General features: G+C 44.7%; 1 protein-coding gene across 1 annotated transcript in view; it reads right to left on the reverse strand.

The window, feature by feature from the left end:
- The window catches only part of LOC119393275 (uncharacterized), an 80,529-nt gene that overhangs the window by 10,700 nt on the left and 41,970 nt on the right, over positions 1–27,859 (reverse strand). The window contains exon 5 of the mRNA XM_037660210.2: positions 20,849–20,883. Coding sequence (XP_037516138.2) covers positions 20,849–20,883 — 35 coding nt within the window. The remainder of the gene's footprint in view (positions 1–20,848; positions 20,884–27,859) is intronic.

The raw sequence follows: 27,859 nt of genomic DNA on the forward strand, positions 1-27,859 counted from the left end.
GAGCTGTTCTTCGAGAGTTCTATTCGTATCGTAGCAACCAAGCGTCCCAGCTACATTGATAAATTTACCCTTTCCCTTGAGATAATCGCCCATAACAAGACTCATGGGTGACCCACTCTGCAAAATTAGTCTTTGGAACAGCCCCTTACTATGTGGTGAAGCGGCTTGAAGAGCTGCCGAAATGGCACCAGCGCTCTGGCCGCATACTGTTATTTCCTCAGGGTTACCACCGAACGCGGCGACATTCTTGCGTACCCACTTGAGGGCGAGGTTCTGGTCCCAAAAGCCGATGTTTCCGGGCAACTCGGGAAGCTCTAGAGACAAGAATCCGTGAAGACCGACGCGGTAATTGAATGTTACGTATACAATGCCCGACAGGGCAACGGAATTGGCTGGATCGTGCATGAACAAAGCCGAGTCGCCCCACTGGAAACCACCACCGTGAATAAAAACCACTACCGGGAGTTTCTTCTCGCAGTTCTCAGCCTTACTGTTTAGGCACGCTGATAACGGCGTCCAGACGTTCATGTGAAGGCAGTCTTCCGACGATCCGGAGTAGTTCAATGACAGGCTTCCCACCAAAGGTATTGGGAGCTGACGGCAGGGCTTGGGTTTTCTGGATGCGTTGTAGACTCCTTCCCAATGGGCATTGCGTACAGGTTTTCGGAAACGGTAATCGCCAACAGGAGGTTGCGCATACGGAATGCCAAGATAGGCGTAGAGCTTCTTACCGCCGACCTCAATTCGCTGCCCGGTGACAAGTCCCGAATCGATTCGAACCACGGGCGCATCACTTGCCGATGCTGTCAACGAAAGCAAAACAAACGCATTCGCGATTGCTACATTAATGGGGTATATTCCCCGCCAAACGGACGTAGGAATCACAGATTTCATGGTTGGAAGAGCAGCGCGTCACCCCAACCGACTTGTTGAGATCCTCAGTGCACACTGGTAGTCGCTGGCTGGCGAGATGTAGTTTATGGCAGACAGGCACGCATTTCTTGCAAGATTAGCCCAGGGCGCGTTTCCCTCGCTTTTCTGGAAGTTACGTTGCCACATTATTTATTCCTTCCGACCTTGAGCTATAGGACTGGATGAACGGGCATGCTTTGATAACGTTGGGCCTACTGCAATAACTTCCCGATGAAAGCTGAAGCATTGCCAAGAGCTTCTCTCTTAGGTCCCTGTTCTCATCACTCCGGCCTCTTTCTTTCCTCATTCTGTTCGTCAACAGTGCCACAAATTATGCCGCATGCATCTGATAGTGTGATCTGTGGTCTCGGTGTTTTCTTTACTTTGCACTGCAAACGGGTTTGAGCCTTTTAGGGAGTTTCGGGCTCGACGCATAACGTGCATCCAAAAGGTACTACGCAAAACCCCCTTCAAAACGAGGTTCAAAAGGAGGTTTTATTTACATCCTTTAAGGGCGTGATTACACGGAACTAAGGAGGTAAATTTGTGTTTTTATTGAACTCATTTGGAGGGATTGAACGGAGCGCATTGGAAGTTTTTCTGGTTCTTTTGAGAGCTTTTAAAGCCTCCTTTTGGAGGTAAAGTTGGTGTTTTTATGTAAGCCATTTTGGGGGCTTGAACAGAGCGCACTGAGAGTTCTTCTGCTTCTTTTGAGAGCTGTTATAGCCTCCTTTTATACGAGGCCCTAGAGCGGTCGCGAAATGAAAAAAAAAAAGTATATTTCAGGCAGTAGATTACGTTTACCGGCCAATTTCCGCTACTATTCATCACTAGGACATAATAGAAAATGGACACCAAAGTACTTATGCACAACCATGACATTTGCATACAAATACGCACGACACAGGAATCGAACTCGCGACCACACGCACTCAAAGCAAGCACTATAACCATTACACCACAGCGCCACCACTTGCAAGCTTGCTTTTTTCGTGGGCTTATATATGTACCAATGTATGTACAAAGCGGCTGGTAACCCGTCGGCACAACTTCGAACTTCTGTTCTTGTACCATCGGCGTGTGTTTGCTCTTGCGGAAGGTCATTACATAATTTGTGGGGCGTCATGCAGGCCGAGCCGATCGACGCAAACACCCTCGGCTCCGAATTCTCCGGTTCACCGTGTCGTGCCGCTAGAAAAACTATAAACGTGTGCCCTCTTCGCTCGCGCTAAATTCGTGAATACCAGCGTGACAAAGGTATCTTCAGATGAGCGAACGTATGTGCATTCCATGAGCGTATGCTGTGGAGCAATTTTCATTATTTCTGCAGCCGCGAACTGCGCGCGTCCAGATGCGGCAGCGTGTTATGAGCGGTTCGAAGACCGCCTACGTTCTCATATGAAAGTTACACACGCAGAGGCCCGACTTAGAAGAACATTGTAACGCGCCTACATTAAGTGCATTTAATGCGCGCGTACTGCCGCGAGCTGCACGCAGGGGCAGCAGCGCGCTCTGAGCAGCTGAATAAAAATCTGTTTCCGCAATTAGCGCTTATTCGCAATGCACCCTTTAGCGCGGACCGCCTGCGTTCGCATATGAAAATTACACACGCAGAAAATTCCAGAGTTACAAGCACATTGTAACGCGCCTACATAAAGTGCGTTGAATGGGCGCGTACAGCCGCGAGCAGCGCCTCCTGAGCAGTTGAACGCTCATCTATTTCCGCAATTAGCGCTTATTCGCAATGCACGCTTTAGCACGGCATTCAGCGATTCTCTATAACGCATATTCAGTATTTATTTGCTTTCATACTCGGATACTACCTACATTTCTTACTAATTAGCTTTTATTGGTAAGCATCACGCCACCGCGTTAAAGCGAATACCTAACGCGTGCCCCAAGGTCAAGGACAACCTCCCCAGTTTACCAGTGACAGGTCTCCCACAAAACAAAAAAAGTTAATGTACTTGCACTTCTCTCTTGTGAACGTCCATGTGTACTTGGCCCTCCCCTCAGACAGATGATGCAGTACCCATTAAAAAAAAGCATTACCCTCTTCCTCAATGGAACAGCTGTTCTTGAGAAAATATGGTTCTGTTGTATTACTTCACCACAGCAGCAGAGAGGTTGGCTTGTTTGCAATTCAGAATTTCACAATTGTAACACAGAAACGCGAGGACTGTAGCAAACCTGCAGAAAACTTGAAAAACTATCATATGTGCACTCCCTCGTCCACCTGCACACTACGTTAAACTTTATTTATACAACAGCAACCTTCAATTATGCTACTATTGATAAAAGATCACCCAATCTACGTTAGAACACAGTGATGACTTTCTGTCTTTCTGTTGCCTATATTCTACAATGTGTCATAATCTGTGAATCATCTGTTCAATGTGTTTGGTAATAAAACACAAGCAGTTACATTGAGCAGGCAGTGTTTCAGCAATTTGTTTTGCAAGCACAAATTCATTTCTTCATCATTTGCATGCACGACAAGTAGTCATACTTCAATTGATACAAAACCAGTGGTTGCAACATTTTATTGGAATCAAAACAGCAGCACTTCTCGTGTCAATGTAAGGGTATAGGTATATATTTCCATCGTCGTGCACAGAACCTACTCCCAAAACTGAACACGTGGAACAACATATACAGTACAGCCTAAGCACTATACATAATTCACAGCAGTAAAGCAATACGAAAGCAAGGTGTAAAATTTCATCATGATGCGCACTAACGTGGGCACTTCACCGTGCCAGTATGTAAGTAGAATAAAAAAAATAAGCTATTCAAGGAACTTGGTGTCAGCCTACACACGAAGGCAACTAATTAGTACAATAAGGCTAGCATCACTTTTAGGAAATATGAAACCGTGTAGACAGGCAGTTGTACAGTTTTTTATTGCACTAGTTTGCCCTATGGCATCAAAACATGTCGCACATGATTTTGGAGTTGAGTTTCCTACAAAAAAGCCCAAAATAGACCTGTGGTGTTGACTGTAGGTCCACTTACCAAGGTGCATAAAAGCATTCAGCAATGCCCACAAAATTACAAGGTTGCCTTCATATGTTGCTGTACATATTTACTCACAGATACCTGGAAGCCATCGTAAATTTCTGGAATTGTGCTTGGGAACTTGTCGGCATAATCACATGACTGCAATGTACCAATACTTCTAATATGCATAACAAGTACAGCCATGCTTCAATGTTTTTATGCCAGCTAGTGCCATCTGTAACTCAAAAGTTGATCCTTAATTCCTCACTTGATGGCTTACGCATAATTACCACATTGAAAATAATCCAAGCACCATGGCTGCAACGTCAACTTGCAATTAGGCAATCACAGGCACTAAATAAAAAAATTCCTGTAAATAGTGACTGGTCGCTTTGCACATTAGATCCTAGGACTTGATATGCCATGAGAATGAATCAAAATTGACCACACATATATAGAGACTGTGAAACAGTCAGGAGTTCATTTCATAGGTAAGGAAAACGTGAAAACGAAATCAGAACACATAGCAACAAAGGGGACGGAACGACACACTACTAACAACTGAAGTTGAACATGTGCAGCTTTTTTAGTCATGTGTGTTTATATCTTTCTGTTTTGATTACACTTCAGTTACTAGTAGCGCACTGTCCTGTCTGCCCCCTTCATTCCTCTGTGGATGTGTGATTGTTTAGTCTTGTAATTTTTCCGTACTGTGTGTTTACATCTTTCTGTGGTTTCGATTAAACTTCAGTTGCTAGTAGCACATCATCCTGTCCCCTTCATTTCTCTGTGCTGTGATTTTTTGCACCCTCTTTAACTATGAATATACACCAACTCGCCCAACTGCCCCTGTTAAGACTTATGTTTGCTGAATAACACTGGGCCCACCCAGCGTCTTTTTAAACAATGCGAAATTTTCAAATGCACACGATATCAGAAAGGTTGCACGCAGTATTACGCATAACACACTGCATCAATACCAGTGTTGGCCGAAATGTGGTAAGATGTACGAGCTGTTCGACATAGTGTAAAGTGAGGCACATCAGGGTGTTCCCACAATCATGGGTGTCGGCAGGGGTTTGCACGAAGGGCACCTGCCGCCATCAAGACACACCAGCACTTGACCCCACCCAAGCTACACCAATGCTCTCCTGCTCAACAGGCCGACACGTTACACCGCCTTGCACCCCCAAGACAAAATCCTGCCGACACTCATGCCCACAATACACTTGACTTGAACACAGACTGGTGGGCAAGCAACACTTGCTGCTTTGCCAGAAGTGTATTCCTGAAAATTACACAAAAAAGAAGTCCACTAAGATTTCTGTATACATAAGAATGAATTGTCTTACCGAAGATTCGCGCTTGAGTATCCTTATTGAAGACATTTTGTCAAAACACGAAATAAATACAAAATTGAGATGCTGCTATGTATTTCCTTGTGAATGTTTCACTTCGTGTGCACAGGGCAAAAAACAAACGGATGTAAAAAAAATGCGAAACACCACCAGAAGTGTACTCTTGCCATGTTTACCATTATGTGGGTAGTTTTTGATGTCAGTAAAGTTATCATTATAAGTACACTTTAAAAGGGTTGTGAATGTTAGCAAGGTCTTGATTAACCGCACCTACTCTGTTTAGGAGTGAAGATTGGGCAACTTGGCACTGAACCATGGCAAAAATAAACAGTGCACTTCTAGTGAGGATAAACTAAGGCCTGGGCACAATAACGGCGCTTTCACCTTGTCAAATTGTGTCAACAGTCATGATACTATGTATTGACCTTGAAAACTATGGCAACATAATGCAAAACAGCAAATTAACGAGAGGGAATAAACAAGATGATTCAACAATCTGGTTCAACAGACTCAACAGCTGACTTATATCAATGCGATTAAATTAGCCTTGCACATCTCCTAATGGCCAAGAATATGCACATGTAGCCTTGGCAAATTCCACTGTTGATACGTGACCAATGAAGTTGCATTCCTTCCATGCCGTTGAATGGCCGTTCATTCTTTTCTGTTTTCACTGTTTTCTGATTTTCATTATTTTCACTAGCGTAAATGTTCACCCTTTTTGATTTTGTCACTTTGCAGATGGCGTAGGTGTTTGCCTTTGAATGTGCACGTTTCTTCTGCTTTGTCTTTCCTGCTTCTTTTTGTATGCGTATATGTTTTGCCTTTGAACGTGCACACGTTTCTGCTGCTCTTTCTCTATTTTTGCTCTACTGGGCCTTGTGCACTTCTCAAGCTACCATTGTCACTTTTCACTTGAGGCCCATTTCCTGTATTTTGCTGGAATAAACATTTATCCATTCATTCAATACCATAAAACGCATGTGCTTCACAATACACACTGCACTTAGCAGATGTCTGTCACATGATATGGCCGTCATTGTATAGCTTTAACATGATTTATTTGTTCTAGCTAAATTAATCCAAGCTAATGATGTTAATGTACCTTGATACGCTATTTCACTGTTCCTTGATGCATATGTATGAAGGTACAGTGCTTATGTACCTTAATATGCTATTTCAGGAGACGGGCAGAGTGCGCAATGCAAAATTGTTGCCGAAAAGTCTTTTCACTTCCTGACAATCTGTGCTTCGGTGGGTTCTCACAGTTGCCTGGCGGGAGAAAGATGTCCAGGGTAGTTGACTGCATCCAAGGTAGATGCTGCAAAATGAGAGCGCACGGTCTTGTCACATGTCAATGTGCGCAAATTGACACGATGACGAAGGATTAAAACAAACAAATGAAGTTGGAGAAAAGAATAAATCGAAAACAAAGTTGTCCTTTATGCACATTCCATCATGTGACAATGTGATAACCGTGGCCTTTTGCTCTAATGTATATTCCCTGAAAGCATCATGCCTCATTCATGCTTTATCGCAGGCAAGAAAATTATATCGTGCAAACAACTTTATCAGGGTGCACTCCTGGGTCGATTGACTGGTCGTATGAAGCATGAGCGATATTCACAGAAGTTCCAAAACATGCATCACACATCATTGCTATCTGAGTTTAACGACTTAAATGCGAAGCATTTGTTAAACACTTCTACGACTTTGAACGAATCTATCTACCTATCTATCTAGCCGCCTACGACTCATAGCTCGTGTGAGTGTTTCGTTAATGGGATGTATGCCAAAATTCGTGCGGCATGACACGACTGCATGAAGAACATGAATGATGGGTCTTAACTTGAAAATCATGATATGCATTTCATTAACAACATGATTTACACGTCACTCTCTTAGTTCTCTTGCGACTGTTTCGTTAACTTGATATTTACCAAAATAGGTATGGCGTCACAAGAGTGTATGACGCACATAAACGACAGTTTCTAACGTGCAAATCATGACACTCTTGTCATGTATGGCGTTATTTTTACAACATGGTCTCGGGGGCGCTAGTGGCCGTTTTGCCTGCTTCATATAAACCAAAATTGGTATTGTGCAGTGTGACTGTACGTCCAACATAAATGACAGCTGGCAACATGAAAATAATGACATGCATGTCATGTACACACGCCACGCTCATGGTGCGCTCGCGGCCGGTTCGCTAGCTTGACATACACCTAAATTGATATAGCGTGACGTGATTGTGCGACGAACATAAATGACATATAGTAACATGAAAATAACGACATGTATGTCATTTACGGCATGGAGACTGGTGCACTCGCGTCCGGTTCTCTAACTTGATACCGTATTTACTCGAATTTAAGCCGATGTTTTTTTCGAAAAAACGATGTGCGAAAGTGGGGGGGGGGGGGGGGGGGTCGGCTTAGATTCGAGCACAATGAATAGGTTTTTTTACTTTTCTGGCCTTGCGAATTTCGGGGGTCGGCTTAGAATCGGGGCCGGCCTAGATTCGAGTAAATACGGTATCATACCATGACTGGTATAGCGTGACGTGACTGTATCACGTACATAAATGACAGCTGGTAACATGGAAACAATGAATGACATGCGTGTAATGTACAGCATCATGGGTTACATGCCACGCTCATGGTGCGCTGGCGGGCATTTCGCAAGCTTGACATGCCGATTTTCTTTTTTTTTTTTTTTTGCTTTTCATAGCACTTTTCAAGCGACGCAATGTGCAGAAGGTCATCTACAGGTGCATAAGCGACGATAAGGGCTCGCAAAGAGAGAGAACATCAGTATTACTTACCATTTTTGTTCCTGACTGTGCCGAGCTATTTGCCGAGCACGCAGGGTGCCCATCATCTGCTTGGTAATGCACAGCGGCACGCTCGCTTGAGTCGACGGGCCGTCGCGATTATCGCACTCGCAGCGCAGCATGTCGCACTGTCCTCAAACCACGCATATCACATCCAGCGGCGAGAACACAGTGAGGCTGCAGGCACAAAACGCGCACACACGACCGACACAGCTGATCACTTGAGAAGTGGCGTTCACAAGGCCTAGGCGGCCTAGCTACGACGATCGCGCCGCCGCGGGAACGACTCCCTCCTCACGTTTCTTTCTTTTTTTCTGTTTTTTTTTCTTCGCGCGCGCATGCGGCGCGAAGCTTTGTCCCATTCGGTAGCGCCTCGTCTGGCTTGCTTTTGACCTGGCGGGGGCGGGCCGTTGTAGGCTGCAACCGGCAAGGCCAAAGGGCTACCTCGCTATCCTCGCTTCCTCTCCAGCCGTTCGGAGGGTCTCGTATATCTCTTTCTCTGGGCTATCTGTGCAAGGGATTTTTAGTGCGCTGAAGCATGCCGCCTCTTTCTTTTACTTCTTTCCCCCGCACAGCTGCATGTATGCCCGCCAGCACTGAAGGCGTTATGGAAAGCTTCAGAAAAAAAAAAAGAGGAAACATGCCAGAGGAAATGAGATAGGAGTTTTTTGTTCCTCTAACTCCATTCGACGAATGGCGTCCGATAGTGAATTTACCTCCTTTCTTCCACATAATTTCTTAACGAAGTAAAATTGAGGACGCAGAACTTTATTACACCCACCTTATTACACCCTAAGGTAGTACTGTCCAGATGAAGGTAGTATTAAGGAGGATTGTAGCCCTTAAAACGCCCAATTCGGCTAGTTTGCGTTTGCAGTGTGGCTTCAGTTTCTGGTGGAGCATTGCCTTCTAGGACGTCTGTGTTCGGAATTATACGTGATAAATTTCTGTTTCGGGAAATGGATTCAGGATGCTCATTTAAAAGGGCTGTCGTCCGCCTCGGTGGCACAGTGGTTACAGTAGTCAGCTGCTGACCCGAAAGTCGCGGGTTCGATCCGGTCCGCGACTTCGATGGAAGTGAAATGCTTGAGGCCCGTGTACTGTGCGATGTCGAGCGCACGTTAAAGAACACGTCAACTAATTATTGTCGAAATTTTCGGAGCCCTCCACTACGGCGTGCCCCGTTATCATATCGTAGTTTTGGCCCATAAATTCATCATCATCATCATCATCATCATCATCATTATTATTATTATTATTATTATTATTATTATTATTATTATTATTATTATTATTATTATTATTATTATTATTATTATTATTATTAAAAGCGATGTCGCTATAATGTAAGGGTCCAACAGAAACAGGCACTTGTGGCAAGCCAAATATACTTTAGGCTTGTTTCGGTCGTTCCCACTATATCATGCCGGAGAAACGCACTGCTTATTAGGCTGAATTTTAGCAGATATAATGAGAGAGAAAAAAAAAACAGATTTTGTTTTCTCGTAGTCTGCATTCACCAAATAAGGTGAAATGTTGTTCGCTGCCTTCTCTCAAAGAGCAATCGCTCCATGTTGATTTACACGAACGAGGAGATGCTGCATTAGAAACGTGTCGTCGTAGCGCTAGCGACAAAACCACGATGACATGTTATCTCGTTAATACAGCTTGTTTGCTTAGCATTGCGTAACTCGAAGCAGGTACAGCTGTTGTAGCCCCAAATATCTATCAGCTAACAACTTACGTGTCTGAATAAATTAATTTATAATGGACAGACTGCCAGTAGCATGCACTGTTAGGGAAGTTGCCAAACTAGTATGGGGCAACACACGTATGCTATATCGCCGCAATACTACGTACGATATTGATGTAATCATGACACGTGGCTTGAAGCGTATGGAGGTCTGATAACTCTTTCCATACGGTCATCTGCTGCATTCGTTGATCTCGGAGTGGTGGTCTGCGCAGTGACGGCGCTCTTAGCGTCAAATCTTAGCTGATTTCTGACTACTTGATAGCACGACATCTGCTGCAAGCAACGATGTATAATAAGTTATGACGTGGCTTTGCTAGTGAAAAGGAGAATAGGGAAAAATATGAGATTGCAGAAAACGTGGGGTGTCCAATGTTTCATTTGCTTTTCGTCCTTTGCGCGGCTTTGAATTATGGAAGCAATAATTTGTTATTGTAATAAAGTTAGCAGTTTCTTGCGGCCATACCACCTATATAACATTGTATCTTTATCTGGAAATGCCGCTGTGCATGCGAGTGGACAGGATAACTCTACTTGGTCAAATGAAGCGCAAGAAAACGGAACAAAAAAGTGAGGACAGGACGAGGCGCTTCGTCAAGTGTCTCTCATTTTTTTCCCCTTTTTTGCGCTTCATTTTACCAAATTTGCATCACCAACTGGCCCAAACTTCTACTGTTCTAAAGATAGCTCTGCTGCACGAAGAAAGTGCCGAAAAAAAAATTCCGCCCTTGAGCCACATGTGACCGCATCTTTAGATTGGTATCCGTTGCCAAGAGTGATCCGAAATGGCATTATCTCGTCTCATAATATTACATCAAAAGCTCGCATTTGCGTTCTATTTAGCGCAAAATTCTTGGAAACCTGGTACCAATGATCATAATTTATAATGTGCACGGTACTTACAAACACCGCCAAATTTTGACTACGAGCCAGCTTAAGGATAAAAATAAGTCCTCTTGGCACACGAAATGTCACCGTCGTTAGTAAAACGTTGATCGGTTCTAAGTAGCCCTCAATGCAGTAATGTACCACTCTAGCTGTATCACATTAAAGAGAAATCAAACTCGCATGGCGGCAAAAATCGACAATCGTAGGTTGTTGCTTCCGTACGTCTTCTATATGGCGAAAAAAAATGTGATTTTGAACGTGCATAATTTTATTCTTGCTCGGTGCATTGTTTCCCTTCTTACTTGAAAAAAACATGTAGTCTTAAATTATGCTCGATTGTTGAAGTTTTTAATTGAGCCGTTAAATATTGTGTCATCAGCGCATGCATGTCACTCGATTTTCGCAGCTCGTCATATACAGATCGCCATGTAGTTGTTAAGGAGATGAATTAAAAGCGTAGTTTTTAAAGCCGAAGTGCGCAGAAGAGCAGTGACATCTTTCGCGCTTGTATTTCAGCCTGCCTATATTACGTCCAAAATGTAAATTACGCGTACAGCCCGCAAAAAAATAGAGAGAGAGAGAGAGAGAGAGAGAGAGAGATCGCGTTCTCACCTTTGCCGCGATTATTGTGAGCGTTTGTGCTTAAAGCAATCAATGGATACCCCAGCATGTTGAAGTGCCGAGAGAGAAAAATCACTGATGAAATTGACTTTATTGTCACATATGTGGAAAAATTGTGATAATAAAAATAAATGCTAATAAAATAACAGCGACTTGTGATAATATGTCTTGCTCTATGAGAACAACATGCTTCAAACACACTTTACTGATTATTAAGCAGCATCATGTTTAACGCCGTTTTAGGACTCTAAAGCGAGAGACACATCTCACGCGACTCATGACTCAACATGAGCCTTGTATGCAAGATGGCTGCACAGAAAGTCGGAGGTTGCTGGAACGTAAGAAACGGATCAGAAGCTAGTGGGACTCAATTTTTCTTATGATAGGCAGGAGCAGATGACATCGTGTGAGTTGTGTATTATAGGGGCGTGCTCTATAACAGTTGGACAAGGTGATAGCGTTCAGTAGTAGACCTTCTTTTACCTCCCGGCATTGTGTGCACCAGCGGGTGTTGATTACTGATTTTACTTCAGCAGATGTCCTGGCTATGGGCTTTAGCTCCTGCTTGTTTTGGTATAGATTGTACATAAATGCAGGAAGATTAACGAGACGTTGCCTTAGCTGGCTACTCCGCACGAAGAGAAGAGGAAGGAGACGAGCAGAAGTGACACAGTGCAGATTGCAATGCCACCATTCTTGAAGCATATTATGCAGACCTCTACATGCCTCGGTAAACTGAGGACACAGCTTGCGTCTATTCTTTCCGGAATCTGAGCACCGTTTTCGCGCTGTTTACATCAATATCTTTTCAACTCTTAAATCAGTGCCCTTTTTATTTCATTAGGCCTTTTTTGTTCATTTGCGTCTAATTTTCTTCGCATGCATTTTCGTTTCATTGACATTTCGGAGTAGAGGAGTAGCCTGCGCCAACGTCTCGGCAGGTACCTGCTATTAATAAACAAAACAACGTCTGCTGCTTTTTGAACGGCTCGCTGCCTGCACACGCTCACTAATGACGACAGGACTCTGTCGGCTGCTTTCACAAGCAATCGTCGAAAACAGCGAACTCGCTCGCTCGCTCAAATTATGTCGCTGAAGCGAAGTCGTGCCAAAAGGAGATTAGTCTATATACTTATTGACTGTTCTTTCCCATTGTTAGCGAAAGATAGCTGTTCTAAAGATAGCACATTCGAGCATTCGAAAGCTATAGCATTTTTCTGGCCACTCCTCTCTTTCTCATTTGCATATGCGTATTCTCGCATGTGCGTAAGCGCGCAGACAGTGGCATATTCGCCACAAATCGGGGGTTAACAAAATTCTCGAATCAACATTACTCATGTTAATCAATCTTACTTGTTTGCAACATACCTGTGACAAAAATACCGCTACAGCAACGTGGCGTGAACAGACAAACTGCTGATCACGGTATGATTACCGACATACCTTATTTCATAGGATTAAGACTACGCAGATATCGCGAGCCAAAGACGGCTCAAGAAACGATGTTTATGCGACTCAGAACATTCGGGGTACTGCACAAGTGTCTGTAGGTGCGGTACATGGATTCTGGCAGATATCGTGTTTTTATGCAATCGCGCCATGGCAACCTGCCATGTAAACAGTGCCTATGCATGTTCCTCTTTGTAATTAGCTACGCTCATTATTCGTTGCACGCTAGCTTTGTCACACAAACAAGACCGGTTTGCATCATAAGTTACCTATCCAAGAACAGACTTTATTTTTTGTTTTTCCAATCTGTGGTTTTTACGTGCATTTAGCTTCGGGAAGGGCGATGTTCGGCGCGTAAATTGATGTAGTGAGTTCGAGAACCAGAAAGTGTGTGTGTGTCGCAGTGGCTCGGAAACAACGGATGACGGTTGTCGTCATCTTTTGCGGCCTGTTTCTTCGTTTTGCTCTAGCATATTAATATAGTATATCTAGTGTGTGTGTGTGTGTGTGTGTGTGTGTGTGTGTGTGTGTGTGTGTGTGTGTGTGTGTGTGTGTGTGTGTGTGTGTGTGTGTGTGCGTGCGCGCGTGCGTGCGTGCGTGCGTGCATGCGTGCATGTCGAAATGGCACGGAAACAAAGCAGCAAAAACAATGTTTCACGTCATTCTTGCTCCGGAATAGAGAGCAGTGTTTATGAAAAAGGGCGAATAGACCAAGTGTTGACGTTGCCCTTCCGCATCGATGAAGATATTACAACTACATTATTGCATACATACGAGGGTGTTTCGATTTGATTAGGGTAGTAATCCATTTAGGTTTTTGAAACACCACCTCTCGTTACCTGAAGCTTTAAAGGCACACGCGGAAACTCTTCGAAGGCCAGTGGTTTTTTATAGCCTCGTGGGATTTACGATGGAGGAGGTGACCTAGCAATCGCGCGGTATTTATGGATATTCCCGCTCGCGTAGGGCTATTAAATTATGACGTTGCCCAGCAAATACGACATCTTGGACCCATGCTAGGGCTGCTAGTTACGTTTGTAAACGCAGTATTTATTTGCTTTTGTAAATACTGTACTTTTCTATTAGACCGTCTTATAACAAATTTTCAAATGTGTTACTGTAGGAAGTCCCTTGCCTTTTTAGTGTGACCAATTTTACCGCATGCAACATACATTTGCCAGCTGGGTGAAAGTGGAATCGTTAAAGCAAAACGGAAAGGCGAGTTAGTTGCTACTGGTTCATACGATATATTAACTGCGCTAAGACGGCCCGGACAAGAAAGGGCACAACACGAGCGCTTACTCACAACTGAAGGCTTTATTGCTTCAAAAGAAAATATATACCCAAAACCCGACCCTCGCCAATTACCCGCGCATGCGCACCGTTAGTCAAAGCAAAACACAGCAGATACCTAGGCATTCGCTCCCCCTCCGACTATCTCCTTTATTCGAGCAGTGTCACTTTTTTTTTTGCGGATATGGCCAAAGTTCGGTGACTAATGCAGCTGGATGCCCGGTGATAATATGGAAAGCTTCCGCAAGTTCATGTGTCGCACGATCTCTGTGTTTGAACAAAGCAGCGAACCGCGCCTCGCATCAGGACTCAGTGTTATTCCTGAAACATTGTGGGTCATTAGGCTTAGATTAAATACTAATGACGTCGCCCCTATCACCGACGATTATGTCTTTTGCGTGCATCACTGAAAAATCTTGCGCTTGAATTGTTCGTAAGAGGCTATTTTAGGTAATCCTGACCCTCCACGTACATGATTTGCGAAGGTGGCCGGCAAATTGCAAAGAATCCTTACGAATCTAAATCTTTGTGAATATGGGCCTAAATATAGCAGAGGTGAACAAAACGACCATCAAAGGCATTGTTAACCCCCGTAAATCGTTTGCGCATTTTCCATCGAACCTGTCAGTAAGACAAATGGTCCGTGACGTTCTTACATCGAATTTGTACATGGCTAGGGTTCGCGCATTTTCCTTGTGCGTCAACAAAAACGTCTGCTTTCCTCCGGCTTCCAGAGGTCCACGTGGGAGCAGGCGCGCGTTTGAGAGGGCTTATCCAGCGGCAACCGAGTGGGATTTGCCATCTAATAATAATAATAATAATAATAATAATAATAATAATAATAATAATAATAATAATAATAATAATAATAATAATAATAATAATAATGATGATGATGATGATGATAATAATAATAATAATAATAATAATAATAATAATAATAAGTCACAGTTCTGCCGCACCGGCAAAGCAATGAATGCGATAGCAATAAATTGGAATGTAACGCGATGAACGGAAAGCAGCTCGAAATTGCTAGCGCGTCGCTCGAGTCCAAAGGACGCATGAAAAGAACGCACACAGGACGAGCGCGAACTATCATGCGTCACAGCTCGACACTTGAAGCACACTGCTCAAACATAAAGCAGAACGCACGAAACGAACGAACAGGTACACACAGGACGAGCGCGAACTAACTGTCACAGTTGTTACTTATTTCTGTTTGAACAGCGCGCTCCTTTCGCAAACGCGGCCGCTGCAGCGAGCAAAGTGACCTTCGTACGCTCTGTGACTTCAGCGCGGACATCGCGGGAAGAGCACAAGACATACAACCCCCCGCTCCACTCCCCCGGCCGCCCCTTCTTTCCTCGAAATAGGCGCACGAAGGCGACCACGCCCTGTACGGCGAAGAGCAACGGCGTTCGCAGGAGCGGGGCGACGATCGTTAATGCGCGCCACGGGCGCACATCGCGCCATCTATGTGATGACTAAGAAAGCATGCTGAAGTAAATGGTGCATATAAAAAGCTCGCCGTTAGCAGGCTGAAAGACGTTGCTGTTCGTGGCCTAACGTCTAACGCGGCGCGCTGGGAATTCGATTCCGCGCGTCTGAAAGTTTTTCTGAATTATTTTTCTTTGTGTCTTTTATATATATATATATATATATATATATATATATATATATATATATATATATATATATATATATATATATATATATATATATATATATATATATATATATATATATATGTTATACGGTGCATGACGGCGGCGATGGGGACGGCAAAAATGAGCCGAGACTGTCCATATAATTGCTATCGCAATAATCATAATAATACTGTCAAGGGAGAGGAAGCGACGCCTATTATTTCCCATATCCCCCTTCTCCTCATTCGGGAAGGATCTTAGCCGAGCGCACACTCATCCGTTCGGCATTGATCGTGAGTGATGGCGGCACGAGCGGGCTACGAGAAAACGCAATGCACCGGCGAATGGCTGCCATATTTGCTTGTATTCAGTTCTGCGGCAGGCCTTCGTCGTTTTGTGGATGGGGGTCGCAGATGTGTTGACGTCCACTGCGCACGTTAATTCTAACATCTCATTTCTTCTCTCCAAGGCAATAAGTGACTACCGATCAAGACAATAAAGGAGTTGGTACCTTTGTTCAAAATTCTGTCGCCTCTATGTCGTGTGCTCAACAGCTTCGCCGGCCATCCTCCTTTACAAAGGGCAATAAAAAAAAAAGCAGAACATTGTTAAAAAATTTAATGACATAGGTGGTTGAGGACTCTTCATCTGACTACATTTCAAATATAAATCGCTTAATTTCAGCGAAAGAAGTGTCTAACATCACACTAAAGTCCCAAATGTAACCATCGGTGAGGTTGGAAAGGCCCTGAAAGGCATATCCCGCAGAAAGTGGCCATAGAAGACTGGATAACTGCAGATTTGGTCAAAGATGGAGGAGATTTTAGATTTAAGAAGCTTGCGACACTCTGCGCATTATGCTTTAAAAATTAAAATGTACCGGCGAGTTGGAAATACGCCAGCATCTTATAGATACGGATGAATGGAGACGTAAATGTCTCGAAGAGCTCAGTCTTCTTTCAGCAATGTACAAAATATTCACGAAGATAATTTCGAAGAGGATAAGAGCCACACTTGACTTTAACCAACCCAAAGAGCAAGCTGACTTCGGGAAATGTACTCTACCATGGATCACCTTCACGCGATTATTCGAATAACTGAGAAATCTGCCGAATACAAAAACCCTATTACATGGCATTCATCGAATACGAAATCGCATTCCACTCTCTAGAGATACCAGTGGTTCTAGAGGCACTGAGTCGGCAAGGAGTACTTGAAACACACGTGAATATCATAGCCAATATATACAGAGGTTCCATAACCACTCTGCTCCTCCTCAACAAAAGCAGAAAAATAGCGATCCAGATAGGGCTCCATCACACAGACTCTCTATTCTTGTTCACGGCTTGTCTAGAAGTATTTAAACTACTAGACTGGGAAGAAAAAGGAATAACGATTAACTGAGAATATCTTAGCGATTTTCGGTTTGCAGCCGACGTAGTACTCTTCAGTAATGACGGCGACGAATCGCAAAATAAAGGAAAAAAAGAAATGATTAGGCAATCGGGAAAGTGTCAAAGTGGAGTCGAGGATGAACATGCCAAATACGAAGTTAATGCTAGCCGGCCCTGAGACAGAGCGAGATTTTGTGATCGACAACGGGACCCTTGATTCAGTGGACGAGTATATCTAGCCCAAATATTAACGGGGGAGACTACACACGCAAAGGAAATCACCAAAAAATAAGGATAAGATGATGTGCCTATGGCAGACATTCTCAACTCATGACCATTAATTTACCATTGTGACTAAAGCGGAAAGGTTATGTTTCAGTGTATCTTGTCAGTTCAGTGCACAAGTGTACCTTGGCACTTTTAACATATGTTGCACAAACCTGGAGGATAACAAGAACTCGAGGACCACACAGCGTGCATTGGAACGAAAAATGGCAGGCGTAACTCAAAGAGGCAATAGGACTGCAGAGTGGACCAATAAAGAATCAGGGTTAAGCGATACCCTGGCATATATAAAGAGTCAAACATGGACCTGGGCCGGGTTCGTCTTGAGAAGTACAGGCAATCGAATTTCATTTAGAGCATCGGAGTGGATACCAAGAGGTGGGAAGCGCAGGCAAGGACGGCAAATGGTTTGGTGGAGTGACAAAATTCGGAGACGTAAAAAGGGAAGCAGCCCGCGCCGGAGGAGATGGGTCGGAGATCGTTGTGTGCGGATGATGACGGTGAACCCTGAGCGTTACACACACACAAACTCCTCCTATGCTTTCCTTGCATTCATTATTTAATGTCTCCATACAGTGGAACCTAATGTAGTGCAGCCTTTTACATTTATTTATTATTCAACTTGTCCCCCCCCCCTTGTTTTTGCTGTTTGTCCCGTAAAAATGGTGCGCCTTTTGTGATAAAGGTGCACATTTTCATAATTAAGGAAGTCACAGCACATTTAGTTTAAATAGGAGTGAGCCGCGCCGGCTGGCATGTTTTGGTTGCTTACCGCAGTGTGTGAAGAAGTTGTTCTAAGGAAGTTGTACAGCAAGTTAATGTTCACGTGTCCTTTGCACCATATGCTATAGTCGCATCGCAACACCGCGTCTACCTCCTCAATTCTCCGTCATATTTTTCTTAGAAGTGTTTCTAATTTCAAAGTGAACGCTCATCATAGGTCGGTAAAAAAGTTGAAGCTCACTCAGACTCACTCAACAAATATATTCTGCTCTGAGGGCTCACTCGGACTCAGACTCACCAAACTTTTTCTCAACGGGGCTTACTCGGACGCAAGCTCACCAACATATTACTCAGCCGGATTCACTCAGACTCACGGCTTAACTTGACTCGGAATGAGCCTGGGTGAGTCGAGTCATGAGTCCGTCAGCGTAAAACTAGTTTTTTTTTCAGCCTTGGTGTCAAAGCTCATTAATGCCAATATCTCACATAATCTGTACTCTACGATACACTTGTTGATCTTACACTTTCAATTACGAGTTATCAGTTTTCCAGTAAGGATATTTTTTATAAAATTCGCGGCTCACACCAGATATTTTTATCAAGAAGTTTCCGTGAAAACGTGTGAGGGGAGATCATGGCACCCCTCCCAATGCACGTCTTTTACCAATAAATATTGAGGTGGCGCATCAACGTGAGTGTCTTGAGATATGTGTGAATACACGAGTATAAACGTAAGCCGTTATAAGGCTGGCAGTAATGCTGAAGATGACTAGATAGAACCATATGTCGGCATTAAAAGGTGGAGCTCACTCAGACTCACTCAAGAAATATATTTTGCACTTAGGACTCACTTGAACTCGGACTCAGCAATATTTTCCTCAACCGGACTCACTCGGACTCAGACTCACTAAACAAATCCTCAACCGGTTTCCCCTGGACTCAAACTCACCAAAATATTACTCACCCGGACTCATCCAGACTCAGACTCACGGACCGATATGAGTCTGAGTGAGTCTTATTGAGTCGGCTCATGAGTGAGCTTGCCGACCTATGACGGTCATAATGAGAAATACTACAAAACATCGAAAGGCTCTTAGGTCCCCGTATATGAAGTTCTTAAAGACTGTCATAAGTACAAAATAAACGAATTTTCCCACAGTGTACAAAATTTATCTTTATAGAGGAAGAAATAAAATCCAGGGTTAGACGGTAGCCCGTCTGGTCGGGAAAGTTCATGGCAGGAAATGGCGAGCGCCGACGAATAGCCTAAATAAAAATAAAAAGAGCTTTCAGCCCCACTATGGGGTCCTTGTTCACGATGAAGGAAATATTTTGACTGGAGTTCGTTATATAGCTTTCGTGATAAGCACGGAGTGTATATATCGGGAGCAGCTTGCTTGAATTGCAGTTGAGCGTGTTTTCCGTTGTCTTAACGTGAAAGGATCCCCAGATGAAGCTTTGCCGTTTTGCTCTCTTCTTTTCCAATTATTTTGGCGCTATTTCTTTTTATTTGAAAGGTTTGTCGGCGCTCGCTATTTCCCTCCAGAGGAAAAAAATTAGCAAGGGAAACGCGTGCCGACAGAAACGACAACGCAAGCTTAAGCGACACGGTTGGGTGACAAGCATTTCCGTTAGACCATTTCATCTTCCTGAGGTGTTTGCTGCAACATTGCACGCCCCTTACGAAATTAAGCCAAACAACTTGATCGACTAATCATGCCTCTACAAAAATTACCGCATTCAAAGTATAGGTTTAGCCCGCACAAAAACCACAACATGGAAAGAGAAGATTAGTGTGTGCACAAAATAAAGATTGAGCGCGACTTGCTTCGCAATAGCTAAACGTGAAGTAATGAAATAGTGAGCTCGCACGTTGTATAAGCAAGCTCTTTCGCCGAGCTGTCTCCGCACTCATAAGTGATGTTATAACTTAGAATAACAGCAGAATGGACACGTTGGTTGAGATCCATAGTTGAGAGAGAGAGAGAGAGAGAAGAGGGAGAAAGGAAAGACAGGGAGGTTAACCAGAAGCAGTCTCCGGTTTGCTACCCTGCACGTGGGAAGGAAAAGGGGATGTAAAAGAATGAAAGAGAAGAAGAAGAGTTTGTGACGACAGCACGCGACAAAATACAACAACTATGAATCGCAAGGGAAGACGACAGACTACCAACGTTTGTCAATTCGCTCTTCCAGTCGTTGCCCCTTGCGCTGTTCCTATAACCATGAATAGGCTGTTTTATCAGTGCCTGTTCGCCGTACGGTAAATACGGAAATACCGTACCGTCCTGTCGGCTCGTCGGTTTTTTTTCATATGCAAGACCTGTATTAGCCGCTTGAACCATCTCAACACGTTACAATACGCATCGAACAACTCGCGTGGCCAAAAATAAAACTAAAAAAACGCTACATGCCGACTACGACGGCACGGTATTTCCGTTCTAACCGCACGGTAAACCGGCGCTGCAAGGACATTCTCCTGTTATGAATGGTGGCTTGCGTAAAACTATTGGTCGGAAACTACTACATAGACTCTTTAACTGCGGTTTCTGGTTTAAAAGAAGAAACCTAAAGAAATAGTGCAATTAACCGTAAAAGTAAAGTGTCATTTTAAAGCAAAAAGTTCGAAGTTTCCCACAAGTACTATTACAGTTTAGTAGTTTTGGTATTAAAAAATATAATAAATCATAGCTCACCCTGCCTTGACAAAGGAGGACACAGCGCTGACGACCTGTTCCATCATGATCTCTTCTTCCGTTGTATAGTTCTTCGATGACATTATTTCAGACGCGGCACCTGCCATTGCTTCAATCTTGTAAGCAGTGTCGTTCAAAAAAGGGAGTGATCCAAGGACATACATAGTCTCGTCCGAATGAGCAACGCCCATCCATTCCGGCCAAAGACTGTACGATCCTCGGTGAGCAAACAGGTAGCGGTAGGTGTCGATTCCTTGCTGCGACGTTGATTCGCCCATGAGGTGAACGGGGCAATCAAATACGGCATCTCCCAACAGCTCGCTGAACAGTGTTCTTACTTGTTCCTGAGTGTGCTCAATGTCCGGATCCCCGAAGTAAGCCTTCACGATGCTCCTCGACTGCGGCACAGATATGCCGAACATGGGTTTCATAGCGAGCGTTATGGCAAGCCTGTAATCCGTAGATAGTATCGAATTCAATCCTGGAGATGCGTAATGTATATTGTCCAAGAGCAGCGTTCCCTCGTTTAGCACATTCCCGATTACAATCTTCTCGATTGGAAGCGTCTTCCAAGTATTCTCCGAAAACGGGCTCTGAGAGATGAAGTCTTCGCCAAGTGTAGGGACAAACACTTGCATCATTGCATCTTGATCTTCCAGGGTCCTGAAGATAAAGCTCGCGTTCAGTCTCTTCAAGCAGGCTACTGCGTCACTAAGTTGGTCGTCTAGCGTTCTTTTGTAGTTGTAACAGCCCAGGAGGCCCACGATGTTTATGAACTTGCCTTCACCGCTGTGAGAAGAACCGAGAATCAACGACAGTGGAGCACCACTCATCATAAAAGCTCTCTTGAAGAGGCCTTGGCTATGCGGGGACGCAGCGTGGAGACCAACGCAGATACCGCCGGCACTCTGCCCCATCAGCGTCACCTCATGCGGGTCACCACCGAAATTCGCGATGTTAGTACGCACCCATTTTAGCGCTAGGTTCTGGTCCCAAAGGCCCATGTTTCCTGGAAGCTCTGGTCTGTCTAGTGACAGAAAGCCTAGGATGCTCAGTCTGTAGTTCAACGTGACACACACGACGTCTGACAGGGCTGCAAAGTTTGCCATGTTGTACACAAACAGCGCGGAATCGCCCCACGTGAACCCACCACCGTGGATAAACACAATCACTGGTTTTTTGGCGTCACATCCGGTTGAATCGGAACACGTCGAAGACTTTCTCCAAACGTTTAAATAAAGACAGTCTTCTGAAGCACTGGAATAGTAGTCGAGAGGTGCCCCGTCGACAAATCGCAATGTCGTCTGCCAGCACGGTGAAGGCATGTTTGTGGCTCTGTAAGTTCCGTTCCAAGGCACGGGCGCTTGCGGTTTTTCGAAGCGCAAATGACCAGTAGGCGCTGCTGCGTACGGTATTCCGAGGAATGAGTCCACATTTGTTTTCTTGATCTTCATTCGCTTTCCAGCCACAAGGCCTGAAGTGGTGCTCACAACGGGTTCCGAATGAGAACTATAGACAGACGGCACAATGTTAATCGCAACAACGATCGTCACTGCGAAGCTCCACGTCCATAGTGTGAAGCGCGCCATGTGTATTTCACACGGAGCAGCCGTACGCTCCCTTGACTCTTCGCTCGAGTGCGCCTCGCAAAAGCGCCTTAAACAGAATGGCTAAACGACGGGAGATCGCGCTTGCTCGAGAGCTGTTTCGTATGCAGGCCGCGCTCTTGTTTTTTTTCTGTTTTTTTTTTGTTGGTTTCTTTACTCCCAGCTGGGCGTCACAGGTAGCCCGCACTTTGGCGGAATAATTTAATCATACCTTGGCGCCGCTTTCCTAAGTACGCGTATCCATGCCCTTTCCCTTACAGCAGCAGTTTCTCTCGTGCTTCTGAATCTAGCGCATACCATGCTATCACAATTACATTTCACCTTTCGCAGGTTACACATTGACTATACGACATTCTCTGCTCAGGGGCGCTTCCTTGTTATTACGACGTGTCCGTACGTCATTCCGCGAAGACGATATAATGCATGGCAGCGTCTTTCTGGCTCTTACATGTCGTAACAGTCGCAAAAACTATGATTGTCTTCTGAGTTCTAATCATGCACTGAACACTGCATTTCATGCTGCCGAACATGGTCCTACCTACTTTCCCTTTCTCTGTGACCAAGAGAAGATATTCAATTATGTATGGAGCAACGTGAGACAGCGTATGACTGCAGAAAAAGTCACCGAAAAGTTGGTAATTGTTCGTCGACAGTGCTTTTTTATACGCGCCATTCTGTGAAATACAGAGTGTTGAATTTCCCGCGTTCAGCCTACTAGAAGAAGAAGGCGAATTTTAAGCCAGCGAGCGCGTGTGCTCGTACTGCCAGGAACGAAAGAGCCATCTTTACGTTCTGGGCTCATGCGGGCGCTAATAACCGTCTGTTTGAGTTCCAAAGTCCGTGTCGGCTTTTCTGTTTGCCATATATTCTACACAGGGTGTTTCAAGAAATGTGTCCGAAACTCCTCAAAAATCAGGGAAATGCGATATTTTGTTTGATGCCTTCACAACTGGTTTTTCTGTAGCGGCAGGCATCTTAGGATGGCTAAAGACATCATTTGGGACAGTAATTGAGAAAGTAAAATAATTAACTTTTTAATTAGCGGTGTTAGGCAGTTACGTCAAAAGGGAGAATTGAAGTCCTTCATGTGAAGAAGCAATTGCAGCTTTGACATACAGAAAAAGCGGCCTCTAGTAATATTTGCGAAGTCATGAAATTCAACCAAATTCAGCAGCGAAACCGAAACCGAAATGCGGTAGGGGGCGTCTGCCATATTCTTCCGAGACGTCCAGAATGAGAGAGCGCCGTTATATCAACCATCGACCGACTTTGTTATGTGTGTGTGCGGGCTGCGCTTGCAGTTATAGCACGCATGGCGCACATACGCTAACGAACGCGGAAGAACTACACATCTGTAATCATTGTCTTGAACAGGGACGTCATTCTGGTCGTCAGCTTCTTGCGCTCATCGGTGCTTCGGTTTCGGTTTCACCGTTGAGTTTGGTCGAACTTAATTTTGCCACAATAATTACTAGAGGCCACTTCTTTTATATCTCCAAGCTGCGATGGTTTCTTAGCATGAAAGACTTCAATTCTCCCATTTGACATAACCGCCCAACTCCGCTAATTAAAAAGTTATTGAATATAACTTTCTTAATTATACTGTCGCAAATGACCTTTTAACATGAAAGTGTTTTATGCCGGGGTCCACCACGGCTCCACTGCCGCATTTCCCTCACGGATATGACGTTGTAAAATATAAAGACTAACATATGGCAAAGAAAAAAAAACGAGAAGAAAACGTTCCGTCACTGGGAGTCGAACTTACGACCCCTCAATCCCCAGCGCACAGCGCGAAACGATTTCGCCACAAACGGCACGTTCTTCGTCGTACAAACGGCGTGCTATTCATATACACTATTTGCCGGTAGCGGTGCTCAGAGATCGGGGTACATCAGCGTGCTTTCGTTATCACAAGCGACATGGCACGAAGGGCTCGAAGAGCGCGCTTTAAAGGTCGTCGCCCCATGCGTTGAGATGACCGTCCGCCTCTACAGGGCGTGGTCGCTCGAGTGCGCGCGCTTATCTCTGATAGCGGTGGTTTGTACGTCTTGCGCTGTCACCCCAAGCTTGCGTTGAAGTTACAGAGGGCACGAAGCTCACTTCGCTCAATGCAGCGGCCGCTTTTGCGAAAGGAGCGCGCTGCTCACATACAAATAAGGTACAACTGTCACAGTTCGCGCTCATCCTGTGTATACTTATGCGTTCGTTTCGTGCGTCCTCCTTGGTATTTGACCAGCGCGCTTTAACTGTCGAGTGTATGTTCGTCGCGTGCGTCCTTTCTGCTTGAGCAGCGCGTTGCAAGTTTCGAGCTGCTTGCCGTTCTTCGCGTGACATTACAACTTGTTGCTATAGCATTCACTCCTTCGCCCTCGGGGCGAAACAATGTACAACAAACGCTCAACTACGTCTGTGCAGACACATTTTACTTTCGTGTTATACCGATTCCTATGACAGAGGGATCAGCCATGTTTTTTAACACTCTTAAGACGCCTGCCGCTAGAGAAGAAGCAATTGTGAAGGCAGCCAGCAAATATGGAATCTTCCTATTTTTGAGTATTTTCCGACATATTACTTGAAACACCCTGTATAATCGACGCTGTCAAGCCTTGCTAGGAATACGCTTCCCGCGTCCCCCCCTTAACGGAGGAGAACATGCGCTGCGTCTCCTGTGTTACATTTTTCCAATCAGTCAACTTTGACCATTCTATTATTTTACTTCTTTTCGGGTTAGAAGCCGTGTGAGCGGTGTTATGACTGGCAGTCGGTGGCGAAGCGCTGGCCATGAGAATCGGCGGACGAGGCGTTGCCACACTGCTAGAACACCTGCATCCTTCCTGGAAACGAAATTCCTGGGACGGCGAGTGACCAACAATGGGCAGAATCTCGGCCTGCCATTGGAGTCTGGGACGGCAAAGCCGGAGACAATGGACCACCTGGGCTTGGCTTGGTACGCTGCCGAAGCCACCTGACGGGTATGTTTGGACGGGAGTCTCCTCAAACCTTTTTGCTGCCTTCGGGGAAGAACTGCACGAGCAAGCACGTTTTGCCTTCGGGGAAAGGACTGCAGGGGCAAGCACGAGGAACCTGTTGTCCTGATTCCCCCACCTGCGTGCCGTCAACCGCCGGACCCTTGCTGCTTCAAGTGTGCAACGACCCCTCAGCGACAGTGAAATGAACTGTGCCATGGTGGGAGGTGTCGTGTGTGTGATTGGTGGTCATCAAGAACGAGGAGCCAAACTGAGGGGTTAAAACGACGGTGCTGAGTGAGAAATGGGGCTCTGAGCCCTCGGTAACAGGCTCATCCAATGCGCTCGTCGCTGAACTCTTTCCTTGTCATGATGTAAATTGAGTGTACGAAAAGTGCCAGTAAACTTGTTATTGTTTTCCCATGTTGCTAGCATCAGTTCCTCAACCCGGAGACTCGACTACGCTACCAAACGGAGTCCGCGTACGACGCTGCCCTCTCGTAGCAACAGCATGGTTGTCGAGAAGGGACGGATACAAATACTCAGGCACGACAGCGGCTTAATTATGGTTTTAGTGGGCTTTCAGAGGAAGTTATCAGAGCCGAAGTATTTGTTTTAGATGAACTGTGGACTGCATATCGCTTTTCTTCGTTGCTACTTTGATGTTTTCATCATGATTTAAGTAGCACACTGACGGACGAGGACAGAGAAAAAGAAGGTGCACAACACGGGCGCTAACTCGCAACTGGTTTTTATTCGGAAGAACATGCTAATATAAAGGTGAAGAACAACACAAAAAAGGAACAGAAAACATATAAACTTTGTAATCATCTGCAGGTTCCGCTTAGGTATTGAAATTCCGCGTCACTTAGCGCGATAGATGGTAGACTGATACATTTTTTCCTTTCCTTTGAATGTGGAACGCTTCGATGACTTCTCTTGCCATGTGTTGTCTATGACGTGACAGAATCATAGTGTCGGCGAAGAATGGTGTGCAGCCGCATTGTTTGCAATGGCCGGCGAGTGAAAATGGTTTCGTATCTGACAGTGAACGCTCATGCTCCCTAAGACGGATATTGACACACCTTCCGCTCTGTCCAATGTATGATTTTCCGCATGATAATGGAATTTGATAGAAGATGGCTTCTTTGCATTCTGTGTACTGAAACGTGTGATTGATGCCGCATTTGCCACGAACATTGCCGCTGTCTCTGATTTCTGTGTCAGTGCTTTTTTGCACTTTTGCGCACATGGATTCCAGTTTATGTGGGAAGGAAAAAACGACGTCAACGTCATAACGTTGAGCCACGTTTTTCAAACCGTGAGCCACACGGTGAGTATATGGAATGACCGTGTACTTTTTGCCTCTCGTAGTCCGTTCTTCGCCGCCCCCCGGCAGTGAACCATTCGGCTTCAGCCGTTTGCGCATCTTTTCGCATGCTTGCGCAATGGTGTGCTCCGGGAAACCGGCTTGCTTGAGTCTTGCCACTTGTTCACTGAAGCTAATGTGTAGCCCTTCCTGACAAGATTTCTGCAAGGCAGAACGAACGCAGGAAAAGGCTATGCCCTGTTTGATTAATTTTAAATGGTGTGATGTGAAATCTAGTAATGGTTTGAGTGAACGTGGATGATAGCGCCAACGCACATGTGGGGGTAGAAAATCTAACTTCAAGTCTAGGAACTGGAGTGTTCCTTCTGTCATCATTTCAACCGTGAAATTTAGGCCGCTGCCGTTCTCTCGGAACACTTTTAAGATGTTCACGGAATGTCGACAATAATCACAGACATCAAAAAGCACCAAATAGTCATCGCCATAGCGGAAGACATGCTTGACCAGCCCTTCCAAGCCTTCCGCCAACTTTCTGTCCACAAAACTCAGAAAAATTTCACAAAGGACAGGTGCTACCCTAGAACCAATGCATATTCCTCTTCTCTGTAGGTACAATTCTTCATTATAGTGAACATAGATGGATTTGAGGTAGAAAGAAACTAACTCTAGAAAGGATTCTAGAGGAACCTTACAACTGCTGAAGAAGGCATGCTCATCATTGAAATCACATATGCACATTCTTACACTTCTCATTAATTCATCATGCAGTATAGAGTAGAATAAATCTTCTACGTCAACACTAATGGCCTGACATTTCCCCGGATTTTTTTGCTGTAGAAACTCTACCAGGGCAGTAAAATTCTGATGTTTTCGATCACGTTTTGCCATAGCCTCTTCTCACAGTGCGCGCTGACTTGCGAATTAGTGTTTTAATACAGGCCCTGTGCCCACCGACTTACTCACAAACATTTTCATTTATATCGGAGCGGGTGTTGTTCTCTCCGCTTTCGCGAAGAGTGAGTGGCCGTTCTGAGTAGCTACTTTCACATGCTGAAAGAGAACGTATCCTTTTATCTTTCAATGTACTGGCATTGCTAGAACAAAA

Source organism: Rhipicephalus sanguineus, chromosome 5 (genome assembly GCF_013339695.2).
Source record: "Rhipicephalus sanguineus isolate Rsan-2018 chromosome 5, BIME_Rsan_1.4, whole genome shotgun sequence".
Taxonomy (NCBI): domain Eukaryota; kingdom Metazoa; phylum Arthropoda; class Arachnida; order Ixodida; family Ixodidae; genus Rhipicephalus; species Rhipicephalus sanguineus.